This window comes from Sphaerodactylus townsendi, linkage group LG09, assembly GCF_021028975.2.
Source record: "Sphaerodactylus townsendi isolate TG3544 linkage group LG09, MPM_Stown_v2.3, whole genome shotgun sequence".
Taxonomy (NCBI): domain Eukaryota; kingdom Metazoa; phylum Chordata; class Lepidosauria; order Squamata; family Sphaerodactylidae; genus Sphaerodactylus; species Sphaerodactylus townsendi.
The window spans coordinates 50,111,126-50,135,232 of record NC_059433.1 but is presented as its reverse complement, the minus strand read 5'-3'; the positions used below and the strand labels follow the sequence as shown (position 1 = coordinate 50,135,232).

The 24,107-nt window shown below is 42.3% G+C and overlaps 1 protein-coding gene and 1 pseudogene across 1 annotated transcript in view; both read left to right on the top strand.

Moving 5' to 3' along the window:
- The first annotated feature begins 6,721 nt into the window (after positions 1-6,721).
- Positions 6,722-24,107, top strand: part of LOC125439435 (desmocollin-2-like) — a 29,678-nt gene continuing 12,292 nt past the window's right edge. Inside the window, exons 1-7 of the mRNA XM_048508540.1 lie at positions 6,722-6,802; positions 12,053-12,137; positions 12,508-12,710; positions 14,761-14,886; positions 16,311-16,466; positions 19,233-19,377; positions 20,483-20,658. Of these exons, the coding sequence (XP_048364497.1) occupies positions 6,722-6,802; positions 12,053-12,137; positions 12,508-12,710; positions 14,761-14,886; positions 16,311-16,466; positions 19,233-19,377; positions 20,483-20,658 (972 nt within the window). The remainder of the gene's footprint in view (positions 6,803-12,052; positions 12,138-12,507; positions 12,711-14,760; positions 14,887-16,310; positions 16,467-19,232; positions 19,378-20,482; positions 20,659-24,107) is intronic.
- LOC125439542 lies at positions 15,552-15,632 on the top strand (annotated as a pseudogene).

Here is a 24,107-nt window from a genome sequence, read left to right as displayed (position 1 = left end):
TTGGACCCAGAGCTTCAGGCACCAGCTAAGGATGTCACCTTTTTGTGCTGGGACAACACCTATCCCCCTCGCCCACACTAGATCTGGCCCTGTTTCTGGAGCAATATGCAGAAAGGTGGCTTATCGCCAGTTTAAATTATCCATCTCCTTTAAAGAAATAAACATCACAGTAGACCCATGTACACATTTTGACTACAACATAAGATAGAAGCATACATCTGTACATGCAGCATGTCAGATTTCTGTAGTTTTTCCATTCCTTTTCCTAGCACAAGTATCCTGGGAATTTTTTTTACGTATTTATGTACATGTCTGTGTCAAGGGGACAGCTCAAGTCTGCTGCGTTAAGAGAATTTATCTGCCGCCTTTTCAGAAACCTGCTTGTGTAAACACAAAATCACACAAACAACAGCATGAACAATCAATATAAAACACAAACCAGGAATGTAAAGACAGCATAAAACACAAATTAAGTAGCCTAAAAATATTAATAAATATCCTCAGAGTAGGAGCAGATTACAAAACAATTGAAGAAGATAAAAATTCTCAATTGAAAGCCTGGGTAAAAAGAAATATTTTGTTTTGGCACATACAGGACATTAAAGTAGGTGCCAGATGTGCCTTAGGGAGGAAGGCATTCAAAAAGCAAAGTACTACCACTGGAAAAGCCCTGTTTTCAATTAATGCATGCTTCATCTCTGCAGGCAGGGATATACAGGATGTGAGAGGCAAATTAAAGCTGGTGAATTAGACAATATGGGAGAAGGCAGTACCTAGCCCAAGCAATTAGGACTTTTAAAGGTAAGAACTAGTTCTTTGTATTATGCCCAGAAAAAAAATGGATAGCCACACAGATCTTTCAGCATGGGGTGGTGAAGATCTAGTGCTCAACAACTGCCCTTAACAACTGCCTGGCCTCAACATTTTGGACCAAAAGGAAGGTTATAGATAGTTTCAGTCAGCCCCACATGGAGTACATTACAGTAATCTGGGTTGAGTTGATTTATGTGGGGAAGGAAATCATTCATCCTTATTCAAACACTAGTATTTTTATCCTTCAAAAGTGTGTTGTGGTCTTTATGAGCTAATACTGAATAGCAAAGATCTATTTTTGTAATATGTTACATTGTAATAACTTAACATCCTGTATTTACAGTTTGAAATTGATATGCTTTCAGAAGCAGAATTTTAGCAAGTGCGACCAATATTATTGGACATCTAAAGAAAATAACAAAGCAAATAGGGGAACATATTAAAAATATGCATCTGTTGTAATGAAACATACATTAATACTGGTGGAAGGACTCACACTGTGAAAACATCAACAGAGCATCAATGTAATTATAACACTGACACACTCTGGAAAAGGGTTACTAAACAAGCCTGCTTCTGTTGAATAGGTAGTCCTAGCCATCAGGAGTATTTACTCTTGACCTGATGGCACTACCAAAACCTGAAAACACTTAGTGACGAGATGTCTACATTTCCTTAAAGATAAAAGTGAAAGACATTCTAGTAGTAAGTGTGTGCAAAGTAAGAAAATGTCTAGTTCAAATGCAGGTAGTTTAATTGGTTGACAGTTGAAGTCAGAACTACAGTGAATGATGTTAGGAAATCAGTCTGATAATCATTTAAATTTGTTTTAATGGAAATCCCCCTTCATGAACCTCCCACAAGCAGAAAAATATTCCGAGAAGTTTCTCTCCTTAGCAGGCAGAATAGCCCAGCATTGCCTGAGTTTGTTAGAATTTGGAAGCTATGCAAGGTTGGACAGAGTCAGTACTTTAATGGGAGACCGCTAAGGAAGACTGAGGTTGTTATGCGGAAGAAGATAAACCATTTCAGGAGGGGGTTGCCATGAGTCGGTTGAAATTGATGGCATGTTCTTTTTATACCCCTTAGAGAAAGAATTCTCCCTGCCAAAGTTCCAGCAGATGGAAGAAAGTGTCCCAACTCTATGAGCAATTATAATTTGCAGAGTGAGTGTAACCCCCATGCTCAGAATGGGTTGACCCAGTAAGGGGTGGAGACTCAAAGCAGCAAGAGGCTGCAGACCTCATGTAGTTGGAGGAGACAAGGCTACCAGACTCGGACCTTGGTTGTATAAGCCCTTAACACCTTGGCCGTTTCCACTTTTTTGGCTGAGCTGGCGGAGTCGATCATAAGCGCTGGGACTCGGCGACGCAGTGACCGTCCGCATGGGCGGTCCTCGAACCAAGCCGCTGGCACCAGTTGGCCGGCAAGCGTACGCCAGCCCAGCCGGCTGTGTCCCCACCGGGCCTCCGGCGTAATGGCGAGGCCTGGGGACACGCCCCAGCCCTCTTGGCTTCCTCCAGGCGCGTGTGCCCGGAAGCTTCGGGCGAATGCTTGCGCGCCGTTTCATTTGGCAGCGGCTTCACTGCGGCGTTTCCCCAAAAAGAGCGCTGGGAAGCACTCTGGGGAAATGCCAGCTTCAGGCAGTGCGCTGAGAGGCGTGAGCGCGGCTTCCATTGCAGCCTAAGCCCCCCGATGTGAAATGGCTGGCCTGGAGGCGGTGTTTTAACCGTCTCCAAGGTGCGCCATTCACGATTCGATACTGTCTTGAAGCTGGCCCTTGTTAAGGTACTTAAACTGCAATATTGTTAGAACTACTGGGAAGGAGTAGTTGTTTATTTTTCTATGTTGTAAAATGTTTGGGAGTTTATTGTTGTTTTCAGGGTTTCTTTTTGTGGTTGTAATGGGTGAGAGTTCTCCTGGAAACCGTCATCATGTTGAATCCTGTTCATCAAGCCCTTGGAGTCTTCAGGAGCCAACCCACTTGCAAAGAAGAATTGGACTTGGCAATATCAGTAGACTGTAACTAGAAGGACTGAATAGGACCCTGTAACTAGAAGGTCTGAATAGGACCCTGAAATGTGATGTTAAATGTTGATGTTATATGTTATATGTTAAGAAAGTAAACCATTTTGTTTTTAAATTTGTTGTTGCAAATTCATTCCAAGTTCTGCCCCACAGAACTCACAAGCTGAGGTTACATGAGCACAAGGAGGCATGAATGAGTATGTGAGTTTTCCCATCCTTCTTAGAATCCTGGAGGATGGGAAAGTGGGGATAAATGAAATAAGACAACAAGGCACCAGAAAAAAAACTGTCAGTCTGGAAAACTTCTGCTCAATCATGAAAGCTGGAAACAATTTTGTTTTAATCAGGAACATTGATTATGTTTCTGAATTGGGTACAGTTTGGATAATATCAGAATAGTAAAACTGCAACTGCTCAGTCTTATTATTGAGTGGTACAGATGTCCAGTGAAATGACAGAGTGATTTCATAAGACCATGCCTGTTCAAGAATTATCTTTGGCAGGCATTGTCCTCCATGATATTTGCCAAAGGAATCATTTATTTATTTAAAACATTTCTGTACTGCCTTTTCAACCCAAGAAGAAGAAGAAGAAGAAGAAGAAGAAGAAGAAGAAGAAGAAGAAGAAGAAGAAGAAGAGTTTGAATTTATATCCCCCTTTCTCTCCTGTAGGAAACTCAAAGGGACTTACAATCTCCTTGCCCTTACCCTCCTGTGAGGTAGGTGGGGCTGAGAGAGCTCTGTAGAGCTGTGACTAGTCCAAGGTCACCCAGTTGGCATGTGTGGGAGTGCACAGGCTAATCTGAATTCCCCAGATAAGCCTCCACAGCTCAAATGGCAGAGTGGGGAATCAAACCTGGTTCCTCCAGATTAGAATGCACCTGCTCTTAACTATTACGCCACTGCTGCTCTCGTTTGCAGATAAAATGATTCAATTAAAACAGATAAACACACATATCACCAAAACCAGAGAGGAAGGCCAATAATAGTTATTGGAGGTGTGCTGAATAAAAGAGAGAGAGAACAACAGAAGGAGACAGACAATTTCTGGAAAGGAAGTTCCAAAGTTTTGATTCCATGAGAGGGCTGTTTGCACCTGTCTTGCCTCACATGCTAGGGATGCCTGAAGCAGGGCCTCCAAAGATGACTGAAGTGAATGGGGAAGTTCCTATGAGAGAAGGCAGTCCATAGTACTCTTTTATTTTCTTTTTTTTAAGGCAAAGCTAGATTAATTTTATTTTCCTGTTGATTACTATGCTTGGTAAATGTAACAACAAATGAAAAATGGTTAAAATCTTGCCCACACTACAAAAAATACACTTTCCAAGCAAGATTAGATTCAGATGCTAAGATATGCTTTGCATGATTCCATGTATTCTTACCTGTAGAAGTGCTGTGTGAAAAGGCCCATGGGCTAATATAGAACATGCCCACTTCCCTCATTGATCCTGTGCTGTTTATGCAGTTGCTAGATGTTTTTCATTTACCTTTTCCAGACTTTCTGTGCACATGTACCAGGAAACTGATAACCATTTGTATTGGTAGAGTGTAACTCCTGAAGAACATGGTTGTCATGTTGTCTGGACTTGCGTAAGTAGTGCATGTTCATGTAGCTTCAGTATGTGTGAACTTACCGCTACATTTCCAGGGTTCTCATTCAGACACGGGGAGGTTCCCCATTAAGACATGGGGAGCGGCTCCCTACTGGGGCAACCCCTCACGAAGTGGGAGGGAATTGCAATAAATTGGTAGCTCCTGTGAGGATTATGGGAACTGCAGCCACTGTAAACCAATAACCCCAACCACTAGTAGACCTGCCCTTAATCAGCTAGTTAGGTGGGAGCCACTGCAGTCATGAGTAAGAAATTTCCATCCCACACAATGCTTAGTAAACTAGACAAAAGGCATGACAACCCTTTCCTTTGCTGCCCTTCTACCAGGGGAGGCAGGGTGATGGGTGGAATCCTTTCTAGGATCATTTTTCTTTGATCACCAATGTACACACATGTAAAATACACATGGTGGCCCTGTTCAGACAACATGGTGACTGTGCATATCAGAAGCAGTGTGTTCATATCATGCCTGGTTGCCAAACCTACCAGTGATCATGAGCATAACATCAGAAAAGGGCTTCAGAAGCCAAAATATGATAGCCAACAGGGCTGAACAACTTGCCGTTACTTTAGTTACCACCGATTAAAATGGAGGCTGATTCTGCACAAGCAACAATGGAGTCATGGACCCTCTTTTTGCTGCCTCTGCCGCTGTTTGCATGGCAGCTGCAGGAACCAGCCAGGATCACTGGGATCCCAGAGGCAGGAGGCAGCATGGTTTGCATGGAAAAGCTGCAAACCATCCAGCCAAGAACCCCCCTCACCTACCTGCATGGCATGGTGGCCACCTGAGGAATCCACCATAAAGGTAGATGGCAGGGAGTGGGGATTGAATGCTTCCAGCTTGCCATAGTTCTCATAGGCAAGCAGGAAACATTTGCAACCTGGGTTAAAGGGAGAAAGTCGCTAATTTAGCAATTGTCATTTAACCTGGGTTCTGGCTAATACAATGGATTAGAGAGATTTGGAGGATGAGTTCTATGGGAACTCCCCCTGCCAAACACTTTTTAAAAGGGCCTCAACCCATTGTACTTGGCCTGTGCAGAATCACCCAGACTTTAAGAATCCTCATACCTTTAAGAAGACAAACATATCAAAAGAAGATCTTTGGATATTCTTGTGGTTTTGATTGAATCTAAATGAGCAAAAGGAGAAATTAGCCTTTAAATATGCAAAAAATTGTCCAATCACACATTTTAAAGTTCTACAGTCTTCCTTTATCAGATTTCCCCCCTCCTGAAACTGGGCCAGCATATATCCCTTACCCGATAGATCATTCATGCCATATATTAAGTTTTATTGATTTTATGATGAACAAAATTTTTATGGTGTTTAATTTTTAAAGACTGAAACATGTTGGAAAATGGCCCTTTCTGATCTCCCTGACATTCCAATTTCTTGTAGAATTTTTGGGAGATACCTACTCAGTGAGAATTTACCATCAACAGTGATGTTCACATGAAACCATTATTCCTCATAATTAACTGAGAATAATTTATTGACCAGTGGTTCATTTTTTGAATGAACTAGGCTTTCCTGAAACAAGGAACATCCATCACAGTTTACAAGGCAATTAAGCTAAGAGGTAATTTTTTAAAATAAGTTGAATAAAAAGTGATATCTGGAACCTTATATGATGAAAGGGAGAACTGTGGAATCCCTTCTATAGAATCTTTGCATTATAAATGAAGGAACATTTCGTAATGGGAATGCAGACAATTATAGGGCATGGAACAGGCAAATTAGCAGGGCAGATTAGGGGCAAATTCTTTGAATGAGTAGGGAGAACATTTATTTCAGCTTCAATAGAAACCTACTCCCCCCCAACTTTCTGAGACTCAATTTAGTGGGATTCCTTGAAACTAGGCCCTACTAAAACATCTCCCTCTTATGCAACTAGAAACACCAGGGAAAGGCAAGCCTTGGGCTCAATTTATCTAGTTTCTTCCTTTCCCCCCAGCACTTGAGCAGGGGAAGGAAACTCTGAAATGAAACTAAGCACGTTCCACAAGTCTTTCCTAGGAGACAAGCCCTACCAACTTTAGTAAGAGAGCTGAATTAACAACCAGTTCCTTTGTCTTAGACTGTCAAAGTTTGAGGTAGCAAAAAGAGAAAGGGAAGAAAGTTTTATTCACTTTTTGCATCATTGAATGGATACAGCTAAGCTGGCTGAGCATCACTTGGCTTGGCATCCTCATTCCCCTGGGGACTATCATTAATCAGTAATCCTCCAACTCCACCAACCCTCTGAATTTACGAGGACTGGAAATGGTATTCCCAGCTGAAGCAAGATGCAGAGGTAGTACCTTGGCAACTGCAATCTGGTTGTATCTTCTCTTCAACCTCTTGGTGAGTGAAGTGATCTATATTTTCTTTCTTTAAAATGTCAAATAGAGAAGTAAGATTTGGCCTTTGTAGAAAAAACAAAATGTTAGCAAATCAATGGCATATAGTACAAAAAGGATTGTTGGTGTATTACCTTTGAATTATTGTGTGTGTGTATATGTGTTTAGCCAATACTATCTTGGGGAAGTATGTTGCAACACTTTGAAATATTTAAAAGCACTCTGGAGAAAGGATCTGTTTGACCACATTGGTTTACAGCATACATTGAAATTATAATTACTCCTTATAGCAAACTTGGTGGTCTCATGTCTATGAGTTTGTAAATTATGAGTTTCTGCATTGAAAGAATGATCCCATACCCCCAAAGCAGTCCAAGGAAGCTTGAGCATGCTCGTTACTCTTGAGTAGCATGGACCTCTGATGAGAGCTGAAGGAAAAGAAAAATAGACATACTCACGCTCAAATCAAGAGCAAACGAGAATGCATTTCCCCTCTCCTATCCTATATAGCATATAGAGAAGGTGGTCAAAATCAAAGAAGAAATACAGAAAAACTGATTATGTTACTATAAACTGTGAAAAAGCACAAATGCAGTGTGTATCACTAGAGGGATTGACTGTCCATGAAACCTTACTATCCTATTACTTAGTCCAAATCAAGTGATTAGGAAGCAAAGTAATACTGTTTGTTTAGGACCACTCTAGAAAGTAAGAGTGGTGCTTGCTTGTTTGAATATGCTTCTACAGCATCTTTGCACTAATTACCCAGAGAAAGCTAGCTTTTCAGCTGAGGTTCACAGCATTTGAATGCCCCTTCCATATCTCAATGGCAGCTAAAAAGACATTTTGACATTATTTACTTGTTGCAAAGCTGGAAAAAAAGAAGACCAAGCCACCTTCAACTTCTGTTTTCCTAGGGGCAGAGAACAATCCAGGAATGCCAAGGTGCAAAACAGTCCACATCAACTTTTAACCCAGTTCACAACAGTTCTATTGGTATATGTGTATGGCATAAGTTTCAGTCCGCCCCCCCCCCTTTGTTCATTCTTCTTCTGTCTTCAGACATAGCCATTCCTAGGGTACAGAAAATTATGATGCCCCAAGTCCCTGTGCTTCCCTGAAGGAGCTTTCGATCACATGTTCAAGGACTGTTCTGCAGGGCTGCTACATATGTGATTGGCAGTAGCATGAGAAAGTGCACACTTTTAACCTGAAACCACTGCTGAAGATACCACCTAGTTGAACAGTGATGGCTTGGGAATGGAAATGAAAGACCTGGAAGAGGTGGGAGGCATTTGTCTTGGCCCCTATTCCCCTAGGGATGGTCTCTAGACATTGGCTTAGTACTGTCACTGCCTCCCTATAGATGGAAGATAGTGTTGAGCATTATCCATATTCACGTCATAGCACAGTCTATGCCTGCAGGTGATTTCTCCTAGAATATTGATGTTAAATAACATGGGGGACAAGACAGAACTTTGAGAAATGCAGTGGGCCAAAGTGGAAGACAGAAATTCCTTAGCTGTGTTTCTGCAACATGCCCCTCAGAAATGATCAGAAATATTTCCACCCTGCTTAATCAAGACTCATTCTTATTGAGCAGTCCACAAAGATGCTGTGGTTTATGATACTAGAAGTCAGTGAGAGGCCAAGAAGAACCAACAGGCTTGAACATTAGTGATCTGACATAGATAATCTATCATGTGGTGTCTGTACTCTGGCTAGGATGGATGTTGATTGAAAAAAATCAGCCTTATCTAGAGATAGCTGGAGCAGAAAATTCACTGCATAGAAATGGTAGATCTGACAGTGGTTGGTGTTGCTTCAAATATAACAATTCAACACCACCACCACCACCCCAACCCAAGGCATTCTTATCACTGTCATTGAGAACTCTGCTAATGAGATGATAATTTTCACCATCTACCAAATTTATGCAGATGTTATTTGTTAGAAGCAAGTGGTTGATCTTGGAACTTTGAGCATTCTGCCCATATTCTCAAGTTACATCAATAGAAAGATATCCCTAAAAACCTACTTAATAGAAATTACAGAAACATTAAGACATCCTGGAGTTACTGTGGAGCTGTGGTCTTTCCAGTGTAGCTCACCTCCCAAAATTGTATGTTTCTTAAAATAATCATAAATTGATTGAAATTGTTTCTAAACCACTTGCATTCCAAACTATCAACACAAGCCAATTATTTTTAAAAAGACAGAATTGTAGTCGATTGATATACATTCATTATATATAGCTTCTCTTTTAAATGAAGTGTCTTCTACCTTGGTAACTCAGTTTCTTCATTATTTTCCTTATTTTCTGGGAGGAATATATTGTGGCGTATAGTGTCAGGAACATATATGGTTTTCTGTAAGTGAGGAAGTTTTCATTCATTAAAAACATTTATTCCACACCTTTCTTTGGTGTTCAAGGTTGCTTACAATAATAGTTTTTTTAACTTCTAACTAAAATCAAAATTAAATACTAAATGTTTCCCCTCACCAACAAATGCCATTTAAATACTGTTGAAAGCCCTGAAAAACAAGCAAGACTTGCAGTACCTCCTGGAGATGTACAAGGAGGGGGCTCCCCATACCTTTTGAGGAGGGCTATTCCACAGAGCAGGAGCCATGATGGAAAAGGCTCTAAGTGGTGAAGACTGTAGTAGGTGCACAGGGATATATGGAAGGAAATGCTCCTTCATATATATGGGTTCTGGGTCATAAAAGACTTTAAAGGTCAATAAACAGCATCTTGAACTGAACTACGAAACAGAGTGGCAGCCAATGTTGTTGTTTCAAAATGGGCAACACATGTTCCCTGAGGCTGCTGCATTTTGTAGTTTTATAGTTGTCTTCAAGGACAAGCCCCATGTAAAATGCACTGCAGTAATCCATAGTCATGTTCTCAAGAAAACCCTTGGTAGACCAGAAAAACAATGTACTTCCTCTTTTCCCTTGGACCACAAACCTCAAATTACAGATACAGTCACCAGATTTTGTGCAGCCACTAGAGCCTACCACAATGTTGCATTCATTAAATTAATTATATTTGATATTTCTATATTATCTATGTGTTGTTTTTCTGTGTAAACAAGTGGGGTCCCACAAAACCAATGGAGGGAATCCCATATCCCTCCTCCGTCACGGCTCCAGACCCTACCAACTCCCTTCATTCTTCCACACAGTCCTTCTTTTGGTGGCCTTGCTCAGAATGATTCTGGACTCACCTGCTGAGGCCTTCCCCTGCAGTCTCTCTCTTGGTAAGCTCTGGAGCAGCTGCCAGCATGCTCCTTTAGCAGTCCCAGTTCCAGAGTGGCTGCCAGCATGATCTGGTATGCCCAGGGCCAGAGCATATGTGCAAACAACACTTTTTTTTTAAAAAAATGGGGGAATTTAACCCCCTTTTTTAGTTTTCAGATTTCTCTGCGAATGTGGGGAGTATTCCAAATTTGAAGAAACATCTATTGGGGTCAGCTTCCCCCATCAGTTGGCTTACGTATTTGTAGACAAGGGGCACAAGTGGGTATGAGATATATAGATATTTCTGATAGTGTTTTTTTGCTGGTCTTTGAGTATATTAAACAATTCAGTTTGATTATGTCATACCTTAGGCAGTTTTTATTGCCCTGAATAGTTTTTGTTTGCATTGTTTTCCAGTTCTGAAATCCTAGTCCTACTTTATTGTTTATTCTTTTCTACGTGATTAAACTGCTTTGCGTATTTTGTAATTCACCTTGAGTTTCAGGAGGAAGGCTGAAGATGATGGTGATAATATAAGTATGCTTGTTATTTTCTGAATTAGTGTATTTGTTTACATCATTTGTACCACACAGTTAACCACAATGAGGAATACAGAGAAGCTTACATCACCCTAAAACATTTATCAAACATTTTCAACCCCGCCTCCGCCCCCCCCTTTAACATGATGTATGTCTTTACTTACTCCCTTGAAACAATCCATGGCCACTATTACATGATTTTTCCTTTTGTGGGGGAGTTCATTGTTGAAGCTTTGTGGTCTTCACAGCCATGTGCTGCAATTCTCTGCACCTTGTATAATCAGATGCCAAAAAAATTAGAAAAACTCATAGAAATGCTCCAAAAACAGGCAAGGGGGAGCAGAGAGTGAGCTCAGAAAATGGCACCAAGGAGGAAGTTCAGGGAAGGCAGAGAGGCATGGAAAATAAAGAGATCACACAGGCAAGTGAAGCCATTTTGAAAAAGTTTCAAAAAAAAAGAATCATTTAAAAAGAGCATTCATTTAAAATATTTTGAGGCTGCAAACATAATACTTTGGGAACCAAGGGGGTAAAAACCATGTGGAACTCCATGGAGGAAATGTTCTAGCTCTTGCCTCAAAACATTTTAAAAGGTTTGTGCAGAAAGGGCCATCCTCCTCCTCCTCTCCTCTATTTTATTCTCACAAGAATCCTGTGAGGTAGGATAGGCTGAGAATGTGAGACTGACCAGGAAGCTTCCATGATAGAGCAAGGATTTGAACTTGAGTTTCCTATTCCATCACTTGAACCATTATAATGATGGAACCAGAAAAAGTGTTGCATTTTTTGAAGGAATTTGATTCAATTAAGTTAATCAAAGTTTTGCTCTGTACAGCCAGAGTGATGTAGTGGGGGGTGGCCTGGGCTGTGGCTCAGTGGTAGAATACTGTAGTTTTGCATGTAGAAGATCCCATATTAAGTCTGTAGCATCTCCAGTTAAAAGCGTCAGTCACATGGTGCTGTGCAAAAACCTGTACAATTGCCAGCAGAATACACAGTATTGACCTTGATAGACCAATAGTCTGACTCAGTATAGGGCATGTATGTTCATGCAGTTCAAGATCCTACTCAGCCTTAATACTCACTGGGTGGCCTTGGGTCAGTAAGCCTCTTAGCCTGAGCTACCTTGTAGGGTGGGACTGTGAGAATAAATGCAATAGGGAAAAACCATTTCCAATGTTTGAGGTACATGGAGTAAGTTTGGAATAAAAATGTGCTTTTTTCCAATTTTCCAATTGTCCCAATTTTGGCTCAGCAAAAGGATTTGTTATAAAGAAGAATACAGAATTAGGAAGCAGGACCACTTTAATTCCCCTACAAGCACTGATACTGATTTTCTTTGTGGCTCCAAAAAGGTAATGTCTGCCCTCATTTCCCATTACAGGAGAATCAAAACAAGGTTTGTGTTAAAAGTATTTTGTTCTTTTCCAGTTAAAGAAAACACTTTTTGAATTTTTGAACTCTTTTTATAGGCATTGAATTTATGTTCTGATACTTGCAAGAAAGTGGCTTTCAATGTCTCATCTGAACTAGAAGCGGGAGTATTGGTTGGCAAAGGTGAGAAAGCCCAAGAATTCTTTGCTCCTATTAGTGTGTAGATATTTTTGTGTATTATTTGTACAGAATATATTTATTTCCATCAGAAAACTCTAGAACTGATTAGTCAGTTGCACAGCATGTGAAAAGCTATAGCAACATTTATGTGAAATTACCTAACCAGTATTGTAAACACAGAAATCTGAATTAAGCCTCTTTTGCACTCAGACTGCTTAGTCCAAGGCTGCCTGGCCAATTTATGACATCACAGCAGGTGCTAGGACTCCTATGCATGACTTCCATTGATTAGGCATTTTAAGCATGTCTGTTCAGAATTTTGTTTTTTAAAATGCTTTTTTCTCATTCCAGCTACTCTTTATTTTTCTTTCAGTCAATGTGAAATACTGTTTTAAGCATGCAGAATATATCTACTCAAACAACCCCAACTTTACAATTTTAGAAGATGGTTCATTGTATACAACAAATGCTATTTCCTTGTCTTCTCATGAAAGCACAATCACCATATTCCTTAAAGGCAATAATGGACATGAACAAAAGAAGATATTGGTTAGTTTGCTAACACTTCCAAAAAAGGTAGATACACTTATATTAAAATAGTCATTTTACTTGTTAATTGTATTCGTCAGCAGGTAGAATTAATGTATTAGAAATTCAGTTCTCCACCATGAATGGGTGGACCGTCTGTGCCCTGAGCAGGAAGGGGGTGGGACTGAGAGAATGAGGGGTAGCTGCATGCTGGGTGGATTCTTGTCCATGGGAGAAAGGGGTACACTTTCACCATGGACTCACTCCTTTGGCTGGTAACCTGGTATTGGGCTGGTGAGGGGGGCAGGCATGGTAGTCTTGAGGTAAGGCTTATTTCTTCTGGTCCATCTTGGGTAGGTAGAAGTAGGTAGTTAGAGGTGGGCCATGCACTCAGCAGTAAATTTAATAAAGGCCATCTGTGCCATCCTGAGCCTTGTTTTCAGATCCTAGCCCAGTGGTGGCGAACCTATGGCATGGGTGCCAGAGGCGGCACTCAGAGCCCTCTCTGCTCCAGGTCACACGACATAAAACAGAGAGTCGCCCCACCACTTCCGACACATCCTAGGGCTGGCCTGGACCGCTGGGTTCTCAATTATGGCTAACATTCAAACCTAAAGACCTTAGATTTTGGGGAAGCAGTGTAGGAGGGTAACCCTGTTCACGCGCTATTAAACCCCACTGATTTTCATGCAAAGAACAAAAGCGTGATCCTTTACCTGGGGAAGCAATGGGGTTGCTGGCAATGGGGCTTGCTTCTGAGTAAACCCTCCTAGGGTCGTGATTCACCCGTTGGAAGAGCTGCACAGTTGCTTCAAAGCAAAGCCACCGACTACCACCAAGCTTACTCCTGAGTAACAGACGCCTCGGAGCCAACCGTATATTCTAAACTAAAACCTCAGTATTCAGGTTAAATTGCTGTGTTGGCACTTTGCGATGAATAAGTGAGTTTTGGGTTGCAGTTTGGGCACTCGGTCTCGAAAAGGTTTGCCATCGCTGTCCAAACCTATACCTTGTAATTCTGCCATTTTTATGGCTGCAGGGTAGTTGGTATTTGACAGAGCAAGGAAGGAATTTAACCATAGGTTCACATTGGCTGAGGAACTGTGGGGTTTTTGCCTTCTTAATGTTAGAGTATACAGATGAGCTGTGCATTGCTGTCCTGAAAAACCCATGTAGCTACTGTCACAATTACTGTGCTTATACATTGGCTGGGAACATTTTTTTGTCAAGTTGGAGCCAACTTATGATGACCCCACAGGTCTTTCAAGACAAGAGTTATTCAGAGGTGATTTCCCATTGCCTGCCTCCAGTGGCATAGCTACAAGGGGGCAGGGGTGTGTGCGTTGCACCAGGTGCATGCTGGGGGGCGGGGGTGGTGGTGGAAAAAATCACTGTCGCCCTGCCCACTTTTCTCTGATGTGCTAGGGGTGGGGTGGGGGAAGCGATTGGGAGCTATTTTGCTCCGGGCACCATTTTCTACTTCTACACCCCTGCCTGCCTCTGTGTAGTAACTCTGGTATTTCTAAGTTATCTCTTTTCCAAATACTGACCAGGCCAATCCTACTTAGCTCCCGAGATCCAATGAGATCAGGCTTAGAGGATAATACTTCTTAAGGTACTTTGGGAGTGAGTTACAAAACAGTCAACTCAAAAGTTGGTGTCAAGCACACCTTAAAGATTTCAGTAGTAGGTGGTAACCATGTCCTGCACGTCTCATCTTAAACTGGTTCTTTTTCCCTGGTGGGGGGTGGATTCACTCCCAGCTGTCACATTGTCCGGGTAACCTCTCATTCCACACCCATGTCATACCAAGCCTTGAGGAATCTGTAATCAATAAGGCTGGGAATTAACTGAATTAATGTTTCCAGCAAGTGCTGGAAGATGTAACAAAAATTAATGGACATGACAGGCTTCTGGATTCTCAGTGGAGCTATAGATCAAGAACAGACATTGACTGTGAATGTGGTTGTACATTTGATTTGCTATAGAGTGCTGTGGAAAAATAATAGTACACAGTGGATGGCCAGTAGAAATACTATTAACAGTTAAGCATGCATGGTGGTTGTTATTAGTTCAGTTATCACTTCCTGTCTTGCAGACCTCAAGAACTAAAGTAGGACATGTAAGAAGGACGTCCCTTAGACGAAGCAAGCGCAGATGGGCTCCAGTCCCAACTGTTATAATGGAAAACTCACTGGGGCCTTTTCCAATGCAAATTCAACAGGTACCCATTCACTTTACAGTTGAAATCATTGCATGTTTAACTTGCATATGATAGTGGGTTTGGATGCTGAAACGCAGAACTGGAACAGTATTTACATGATTTTCTTGCCTTCCTTCCTTCCTACTTCAGCTCAGCCCTTAAGAAAATGTTGCTAAAAGTCAGGGATTGGGGAGGAACTGCAGCTGGTGGGGGGAGTTTGTGGAAACTGATCTCTTCTTGTATGAGTGAAAATTTCTTTTGTATTTAAAAGGAACTTGCTAAACCTCATCCATTACATGTTCTTTTGCATTGATATGTACTAAGAAAAGTGAGGGTAAGGAAAAAACCCCACAGAAGAAGTTATCCATGATTTGAAAAGTTACATAGCATTGAAATCAATGTGACTTTTGATAAACAAAAAAAAATTGGATTGAAATATCTTGTGGGTTCTGTTAAAGTTGTGACATTTTGTATTGATGGATCTGGATGTTATACTAATGTTGCAAGTGTAAATGTTGTTGTTGTTGTTTAGGATTGGATATATCCACTAGGCCTGAGCATTATTTCTGGGGGGAGCATTTGTAGCACAGCTCCTCCATTTGTAGCACAGTCCACTCTTCCTGATTCTAATTCATCAACGTAATTTCATTAGAAATTTCAGTAGAAATGTCAAAAGAAACATTTTTATCGCTTCTCGGCCTTTTGGCTAAGATCAAGTGTAAAAGAAACATTTTTATTGTATTTCTGAAATGTCATAAATAGTCTATCATAGAAATGAGCCTGGGTAAGCCCCCACTGGGTTCCTGAGTTCCTATCTCCATATAGACCTGTTAAATTGTTGCAGCTCCCTGGTTGAAGAACACTCCCATTTGGTGGAATGTCTAGACAATATTGCAATTGCTATAAGTTATTTATATTATAGACAAGCCAAATGATATAAACTTCCCATTGTAATGCCATCAGGAATGAATAGTATTGGTATGGAGATGTTCTAGGGATGCCAGCCTCCAGGTGGGATCTGGGGTCCCCCATAACTACAGCTAATTTCCAAACGGCAGAGATCAGTTTCCCTGGAGAAAATGCATGGTTTGGATGATACCCCACTGAGGTTCCTGTCTTCAGACTCCACTTCAGACTCCACTTCCAAATTTCTAAGAGTTCCCCAACCTGGATCTGGCAACCCTACCCCCCCCCCCCACTCATCTCCTGCCAGTGGCTGGGAAGACCTGGCAACCATGTGACAGGGTGCACCAGTATGTTAAACACATTTATAAGCATTACAAGCGCTTCCCTGGAGTTACTTTTACAGCCAGCTGGGAAATGATCTTTCAACTGATCCACAAATATATCCATTCTGCATTTAGAGATTCTTAATACCAGTTTGAATAAATGAACAGGAAAAGTGTTAGGTTTTACATGTTTTTTTTTCCTTTTTGTTTTTACAGTTATATTCTGACACAGCCTTTAAGTACAACATTAGGTATTCTATAAGTGGTCCTGGTGTTGACCAGCCGCCCCTGAATTACTTTTACATTGAGAGAGATTCTGGAAATCTTTTTGTTACTTGCCCAATAGATCGGGAAATTTACCCAGAATTTAAGGTATGGTGATCCAACTACTGTTTATTAACTAATAATGCTAAACTAAATAGATCTTTGATATTTCTTTTACATATTCCAGAAAGTGATCAATGGTTTGCAAGTATGGCTATTTTGCCAACATTCCTTTGTCTTCAATATGAGGATCAGATAAATAAGACAGTTCAGTTCTCTTGTATTTGTCTTATTAAAAACAACTAGTGCATCCTCTGAGGCAAGGAATTAAAGGTGAATGAATAGCTGTAACAAATGAATAGTTTGGGTGATACTTATCTGATAGATAAAACTGCTGTAAAACAAGAGTGCTAGACTGGTTCTGCCTTTATGCTGACTGGAATGCAGAAGCAGCATAAAGAGTTTAGGAAAGACAGCTGGAAATTCAGCCCATTCTGCAGTTCCTTCACTTGTTATGTACATGTATATGGCTAGAGGACAAATGTGATGTACTTGTTAATTTCAGTCCTACCCTCTCTTGGTTTCTTGTTCCTTCAGTTGAGTAACAAAGATTAATTTACCTGCACTACTTGGTTGCTGTGAATTCCTTGGGTAATAACTTCTGCACTAATACACACATAGCATCTGGCAACTAGATTCCTCTTATACACTGCTATTTTGTGTACTGGGTTTTATGAGAGACAAGTGTGAGGCTCCTAGTGCAGGAGAAGCTGGTAGGAAAGTCAAACTGGAAAGTGAAGCAGTTAGTGGTAGGAAAAAATGTAACTCATTCTGATAGAAGAGAACAGTCATTTTTGCTTTCTGGAAATCTAGCAAGATAAATACAACAGGCCATAGAAATAATATGCTAGTGAAGCTTTCTGTGAAATCTGACTGCCAACCAAAGTATTGCATGTAGTTCCTTCTGCTCTGAGATCCTTTGTGAAAATTGATTTTGGGGCTCTTGCTGTCCCTAGTCCATTTCTTGCCTCTCTGTTCATGACCTCTACTACCACTGCATAGGTGTCAAACTTGCGGCCCTCCAGATGTTTTGGACTACAGTTCCCATCATCCCCTGGCAGCATCATGCTGGCTGGGGATGATGGGCACTGTAGTCCAAAACATCTGGAGGCCTGTGAGTTTGACACCTGTGCACTAGAGCATGCTAAGCCTCAAGTCAGAAGAGAGAGAGGGTTGCTACACCAGGATCCTCCTTCTTTTCACTGACCTCTCATCCTCAGAGCAGGATCAGCTACCACATCCCTGGGCTGCTTCTGGGCCCTCTTTAAATAACTAGTAGAATGCCACCACCTCTTGGCAATTTCCATACTACCCATGTGACCTGAAAGTCCTGGAAATTGGAGGAAATTTCTCATTGGCATGGGCAGGTTTCAGCAGATGCCTTTCCCCACCAGCTGTCTGAAGGGCTGATTATTACTTTAGAGGCAAGCTCTGTCCACTACTTACAGTCCTGCCACTACCATTTGCTTGCTAAGTTGCTTCTTTCCTCAGAAGCCAGCCCTGTAGCCTACCTGCTGTCTTACCCCCAGCAGGCTCACCCTGGTTCCACTGTCTAGGGCTGCCAGACATAGCCTGACAACTGGTAGGAGTCCAAAGGGTGTGGAGACATTGAGAGCTCTTTAGGGCAATGGTGTGATGCCACTTCCAGGGAAAACCAAGAAGTAACAGAACATCTCATTAAGAATCCTAGAGAGGACTGAAGTCACTAGCTGCCAGAGTGGTGGTAAGAAACAGGAACCGAGTGCAGGACCCTGGCAATCTAACTGTGGGTGGGATGATTCCAGGCCAACCTTACTCCTGACCAAGGGAGGGCAGGCTGGTGAAGTGCTGCCTGACCAGCAGTGCAAGAGGGATGTCCTAGCTGTCTGCCAATGCCATGGAAGATCACAGAACCATAGAGTTGGAAAAGACCATAAGGGCCATCTAGTCCAACCCCCTGCTATGCAGGAATACACAATCAAAGCACACTTGACAGATGGCCATCCAGCCTTTATTTTAAACCCTCCAAAGATTCCATCAAATGCCTTAGCAGACCAGAAGCAGAGTGGCGTAGGAGGTTAAGAGCTCGTGTATCAAATCTGGAGGAACCGGGTTTGATTCCCAGCTCTGCCACCTGAGCTGTGGAGGCTTATCTGGGGAATTCAGAGTAGCCTGTGCACTCCCACACACACCAGCTGGGTGACCTTGGGCTAGTCACAGCTTCTCGGAGCTCTCTCAGCCCCACCCACCTCACAGGGTGTTTGTTGTGATGGGGGAAGGGCAAGGAGATTATAAGCCTCTTTGAGTCTCCTGCAGGAGAGAAAGGGGGGATATAAATCCAAACTCTTCTTCTTCTTCTTCTTCCTTCAGTTTGGATTGCCATCACAGTTAGACGGTGACACTGATCCTTAGCTGTGTTCTGATGAATTTCAGGGTTTCCTGAAATGCTTTCCAACATTTTCTATTCAGCCTCTCTCTTCCATTCCTGCTTCCTGTGGCAAATGACTTCTGCTCCTTGATACAGCTCTTCCTTGGTGCTTATCCCTAGCTGCTTTTTCCCATCCTTTCAATCCAACTCTGCTGCAGCCATTTTGAATTCTTACTCTCCATATATATTCAGTGTGGGACTCACCAAACTATGTGTTCCATTCTGTGCTGAATATGCAAGTGGGTTGTTGAATATTTGAGGATTCCTTTCCTGCTATGAAATAGTTTATTATGTCTTGCTATAGCAGATCCCTGAAGGTAAACAAGGGCCAAAATGAATATATTCAAGCTTCATGTACTCTAGACAGCAACTAGCAATTAAAAAAACATTTTTCTATCTCCCTACAGATTATTTGCTATGCAGTCACGCCAGAGGGATATACACCAGAGACACCTCTTGTGCATGTAATCAAAATCGAGGATGATAATGATAATGCCCCAGAGTTTGAACATGACAGATATATTTTTGATGTTCTTGAAAACAGTAGAGTTGGTAAATAGTTAAAAATATATTTATTTTTATAATCATTCATACAATCCATTTTAAAATGTGATTAAAATGATCATACTGTTGGAATATTGATTTGTACCAGAAACAGTGATGCCAATTTTAATAAGAATTAATGCACTTTCAAAAGCCTTCTAATTAGAAAAAACTTAAAATTTGGGTGGTTGTGTGAATAATATATTTATTTATTATTTTAAAGATTTATATGTCACCTTTCAAAAATCCACAAATCCATTAACAAAATTCAATTACAAAATAAACAAAGAAAGACCAGGAAAGACCCATAATAAAATTAATACAACCTGTAATTTATCTACATTAAATGTAGCACCAAAAAGGATCTTTGAAGGAGTACCGTTTCTACCTAGCTGTGTCGTAGTCTGATGAGACATTACCAGAGGTAGTAAATTTCTGAATACTATTGCTAGCAGGCAACATCAGGGGAGGGTATTGACCTCTGTGCCCTTTTTGTGGGTACCTCAGGGCAACTGGATGGCCATTGTATGAAACAGGATGCAGGATTATATGGACCACTGGTCTGATCCAGCAGGGTTCTTCTTCTGTTCTCGTAACTGATTTCTTAACAATAACAGGGGAGAAATGAGATGCTCTTACATAAGGAGAGAGTTCCAAAATGCTGAGACCACTTTGGAAAAGGGATTCAGTGGGGGTAAAGCAAGGGCTGCAACATAGCAGGAATCAACCTCTCCTTGCAAGCTCTTACTCTATACAGCCCATGCAAGAGAAGAAACACATTATTTCTTCTGATTTCCCTTCAAACTGCACCTTCTTGTTCAGCATCTCACTTTGTTCCTTTTTGTCCTTGAATCCTCAGGAGTAGTTTTCAGGGCTACAGGGAAAATGGAGCAGGTGAAAACATCAATTTCATGAGTTCCTTTCCTTAACAGCTTGTAAGATCCAATTTCATATATTCAAAAATGCCATAATTCCCCTTAATGGTTGTGATTAAAGTCCCCCTTTCCCCAGTTTCTAATGGGAATGCCTGGATTTAAATGAATAAATTACAAGTAGCTTGAAAACTCTTCTGAAAGAAAGCTGAAAATTTAATCATGATGCTTTGTACTCGCAGGAACGCTTGTTGGACAGGTGACTGCAACAGACAGAGATGAGCCAAACACTTTACACAGCACAATTAGATACAGAATTGTGTCACAGAGTGGTCAAATGTATCATATCCCAGAGGCATTTGGAATACATCCAGACTCAGGCTCTATAACTGTATTATCTCCAAACCTGGACAGAGAGGTAATTGTACATGAATTTGACATCTATTTACATATTGTATTTGCAATTAATATGACTGGAGGAACATGCTAGATGTGAATAAGTGGGGATAATACATCATGTGGCTTAAATAGAACATCTGCGGGGTTAGAAAATTTTATATTCCACCTCTCCAGAGACCTGCCCAAAGCAGCTTGCAAAGTGAAAACAATAAAATCATAAGAACAACCAACCTAAGAATTAAATATATGAAGCTGTAAACACACATGCCAAGGGCATAAAAACAACATAAAACAACATTCAGCATCCTAAGATGATATTCCTAAAACAATCCTCAGGCTAGAAGCCAACCTTGAAAACAGCTAATGGAATTCATCTGTTAAAAGCTTGAGTAAAATATATGCTTTTCGCCTGGAGCCTAAAGAACAGCATAAAGGATGGGGGAATCCTAAAGATGAAGTGCTACCACTGTAAAAGCCCTTATCTGGTCAACTCAGAGGCAGGAGGTCATATGTCCCAGGTGCAGGCGATTTGGGTCATGTGGGGGGCAGGGCGAAAAATCACCCCTGATCTCTCCTCCTCCTCCCCAGGTCCATACACTGACTGTCTGGGACTGGAGCCACCGGCCCAACCCAATGCCATCTGCCAAGTCCTCTGGAGAGCAAAGGAGCTAGCCGTCATGTGCAAGGGGGCAGGTCCACCCTGGGAGCGGGCAAGCCAGCCCCAGAGCATGGGACACTCCCTTGAGTGAAGGGCAGCCTTTGGTGACAAGTTGGGCTCCCAGAGGCAGCAGGCATGCTGAGAACAATGCAGAGGCATTCCTCCCATTGGACAAAGTGGGCAGTTGCCCAGGGCACCCCTTTGTGGGGGGTGCAAAAACTGCAGGTTCGTTTGTGGGTTTTTTTTGTATTTTCAGTGTTTTTTGTTTTTAGCCTGCAGAGGGCGCAGTTTTTAGGCTAGCAGCACCAAAATTTCAGGGATGTTTTGGGAGACGCTCCTGATGCTATCACCCAGGTTTGGTAAGGTTTGGTTCAGGGAATCCAAAGTTATGGACTCCCAGAGGGTGTGCCCCATCCCCCATAGTTTCCAATGGGAACTAATAGGAGATGGGGCTATACCTTTGAGCGTCGATAACTTTGGACCCCCTGAACCAAACTTCACCAAACATGGGAGGTATCATCAGGGGAGTCTCTTACTGATACCACCCTGGCTTTGTGAAGTTTGGTCCAGGGGGTCCAAAGTTATGGACTCCCAAAGGGTGTGCCCCATCCCCCATAGTTTCCAATGGGAACTAATAGGAGATGGGGCTATACCTTTGAGCGTCGATAACTTTGGACCCCCTGAACCAAACTTCACCAAACATGGGAGGTATCATCAGGGGAGTCTCTTACTGATACCACCCTGGCTTTGTGAAGTTTGGTCCAGGGGGTCCAAAGTTATGGACTCCCAAAGGGGGTGCCCCATCCTCCATTGCTTCCAATGGGAGCTAATAGAAGATAGGGGCTACACCTTTGAGGGTCCATAACTTTGGACCCCCTGAACCAAACTTCACCAAACCTGGGTGGTATCATTAGTAGAATCTCCTACAGTTACCCTGAAAGTTTGGTTCAGGGCCACCCTGGGTTAGCTTAACAATTGCACCCCTGACAGCAGGCACCCCCCAAATTTTCCCAGATTTTCCTTTTAAATCCCCCTCCTTTGGCATGGATTTAAAGGGAGAACCTGAGGTCCCCAGTTTAAACATTGGAAGTGATGTTGTTTCAGGGTGGGGGATAATCCACCCCAAAACAGCATCACTTTCAATATTGTTTTATCTGGGGACCTCAGGTTCTCCTTTTCAGGTGGATTTAAAAGGAGAATCTGGGCTCCCTAGTTTAAACACCATAGAAAATGATGCTGTTTGGGGGTGGATTCCAGCATCACTTGTTTAAACTAGGGAGCCCAGATTCTCCTTTTAAATCCACCTTAAAGGGTTTAAATAACATTGAAAGTGGTGCTGTTTCCCCCAATTGGGGGGACTGGATACACCACCATAAAATGTTTTCATATCAGTAATAAAACATTTTGAAAGCATTTTGAAAATGTTTTCCAAAAAAATTATTTCTGCTGTGTGGCATGGCCTATTGCTGTGTTCAGATTGGTGAGTTGGGGCATGTTCTATAATGTGATAGTGACTTTGAAATGACCTGGTGTAAACATCATTGCTTGGTCACAGTGGGGGAGGATGGCTGCCCATGGAGGGGCGACAAACTCCAGTTTGCCCATATACACCACTGGGCATAGCTTCAAGGGGGCAGGGGGTGCACGTTGCACCAGGCATGCACCTGGGGGGGGGGCATCAAATTCAGGTTTTGCCCAGGGCTCCAGTTTGCCTAGTTATGCCACTGGAACAATGGCCCATCTCGGCACCAGCGTCCCGGCTGCTGGAGAAGCTGCTGGGAAGATGCAGAAGGCCTGGTGGGAGCTGCCCCCACCCTGCCCACCTTCAGGCTCTCTGTACCACAGAAGGGCTGGCAAGAGCTGACCCCTCCCCCTTGCCAATCCCTAGCCACTCCTACTCTAGCTATCCTTGCCACCTTCTCCAATCCATACCCACCCCATACCCATACTCACCCTTTCCCACCCCCCAACCCATAGCCACCCCTTCTCATTTCCCCCACCCCTTCCCATTTCCCTCCACCCCTAGCCATCTCTTCCCATCTCCCCCACTCCTAGCAATCCCTTGCCACCATCTCCAGTCCTCCCCACCCTCCCCCACCCCCAGCTATCCCTTCCCATTTTCCCCACCATGGGGGGGGGGGGGTGGACGCTCATCTAGGGTGGTGGTAGGAGAAAATGCAGATTTTGCCCCCGACACCATTTTCTTAGCTATGCCTCTGGGTCAACTCTAGCTTTACTTTGCAGGCAGATGAGAGAGGGCTGGGGAACAAGATTTTATGGAAGAGGCTGTCAAGTATCCTAGCCCTACACCATTTAGGACATTAAAAGTAAGAACCATCACTTTAAATAGTGCCTAGAAAGACCCAAAGTCAGTTCAGGTCTTTCAGCATAAGGATGAAACAGTCCCTCTATCCAGTCCCCAACAATACGTTGGTTGCCACATTTTGTACCAGTTGAAGCGTTTGCAGTTTTCAAAGACACCCCACTTAAAATGCATTTCAGTAATCTATCCCGGGGATGTGATCAGAGCATGGATCACCATGATTAATTCACACTTTTTGAGAACTGGCTGTAGCTGGTATATCAACCAACACTGATAAAGGAACTATATGCCACAGAGGAGACCTGATCACCCATAGGCCAGGATCTGTAACCTTCTAGTCACTAAGAGTTTACACAGATAGTTGAATTCATGGCAAGAATGTTACTGATTATGGTCTCAACCACTGAAGTTGTATTTTAAAGAAAAGTTTCTTACTGTTTCTTATCTACAGCAAAACTATGCATCAAACATGGAAGTAACTATTTTT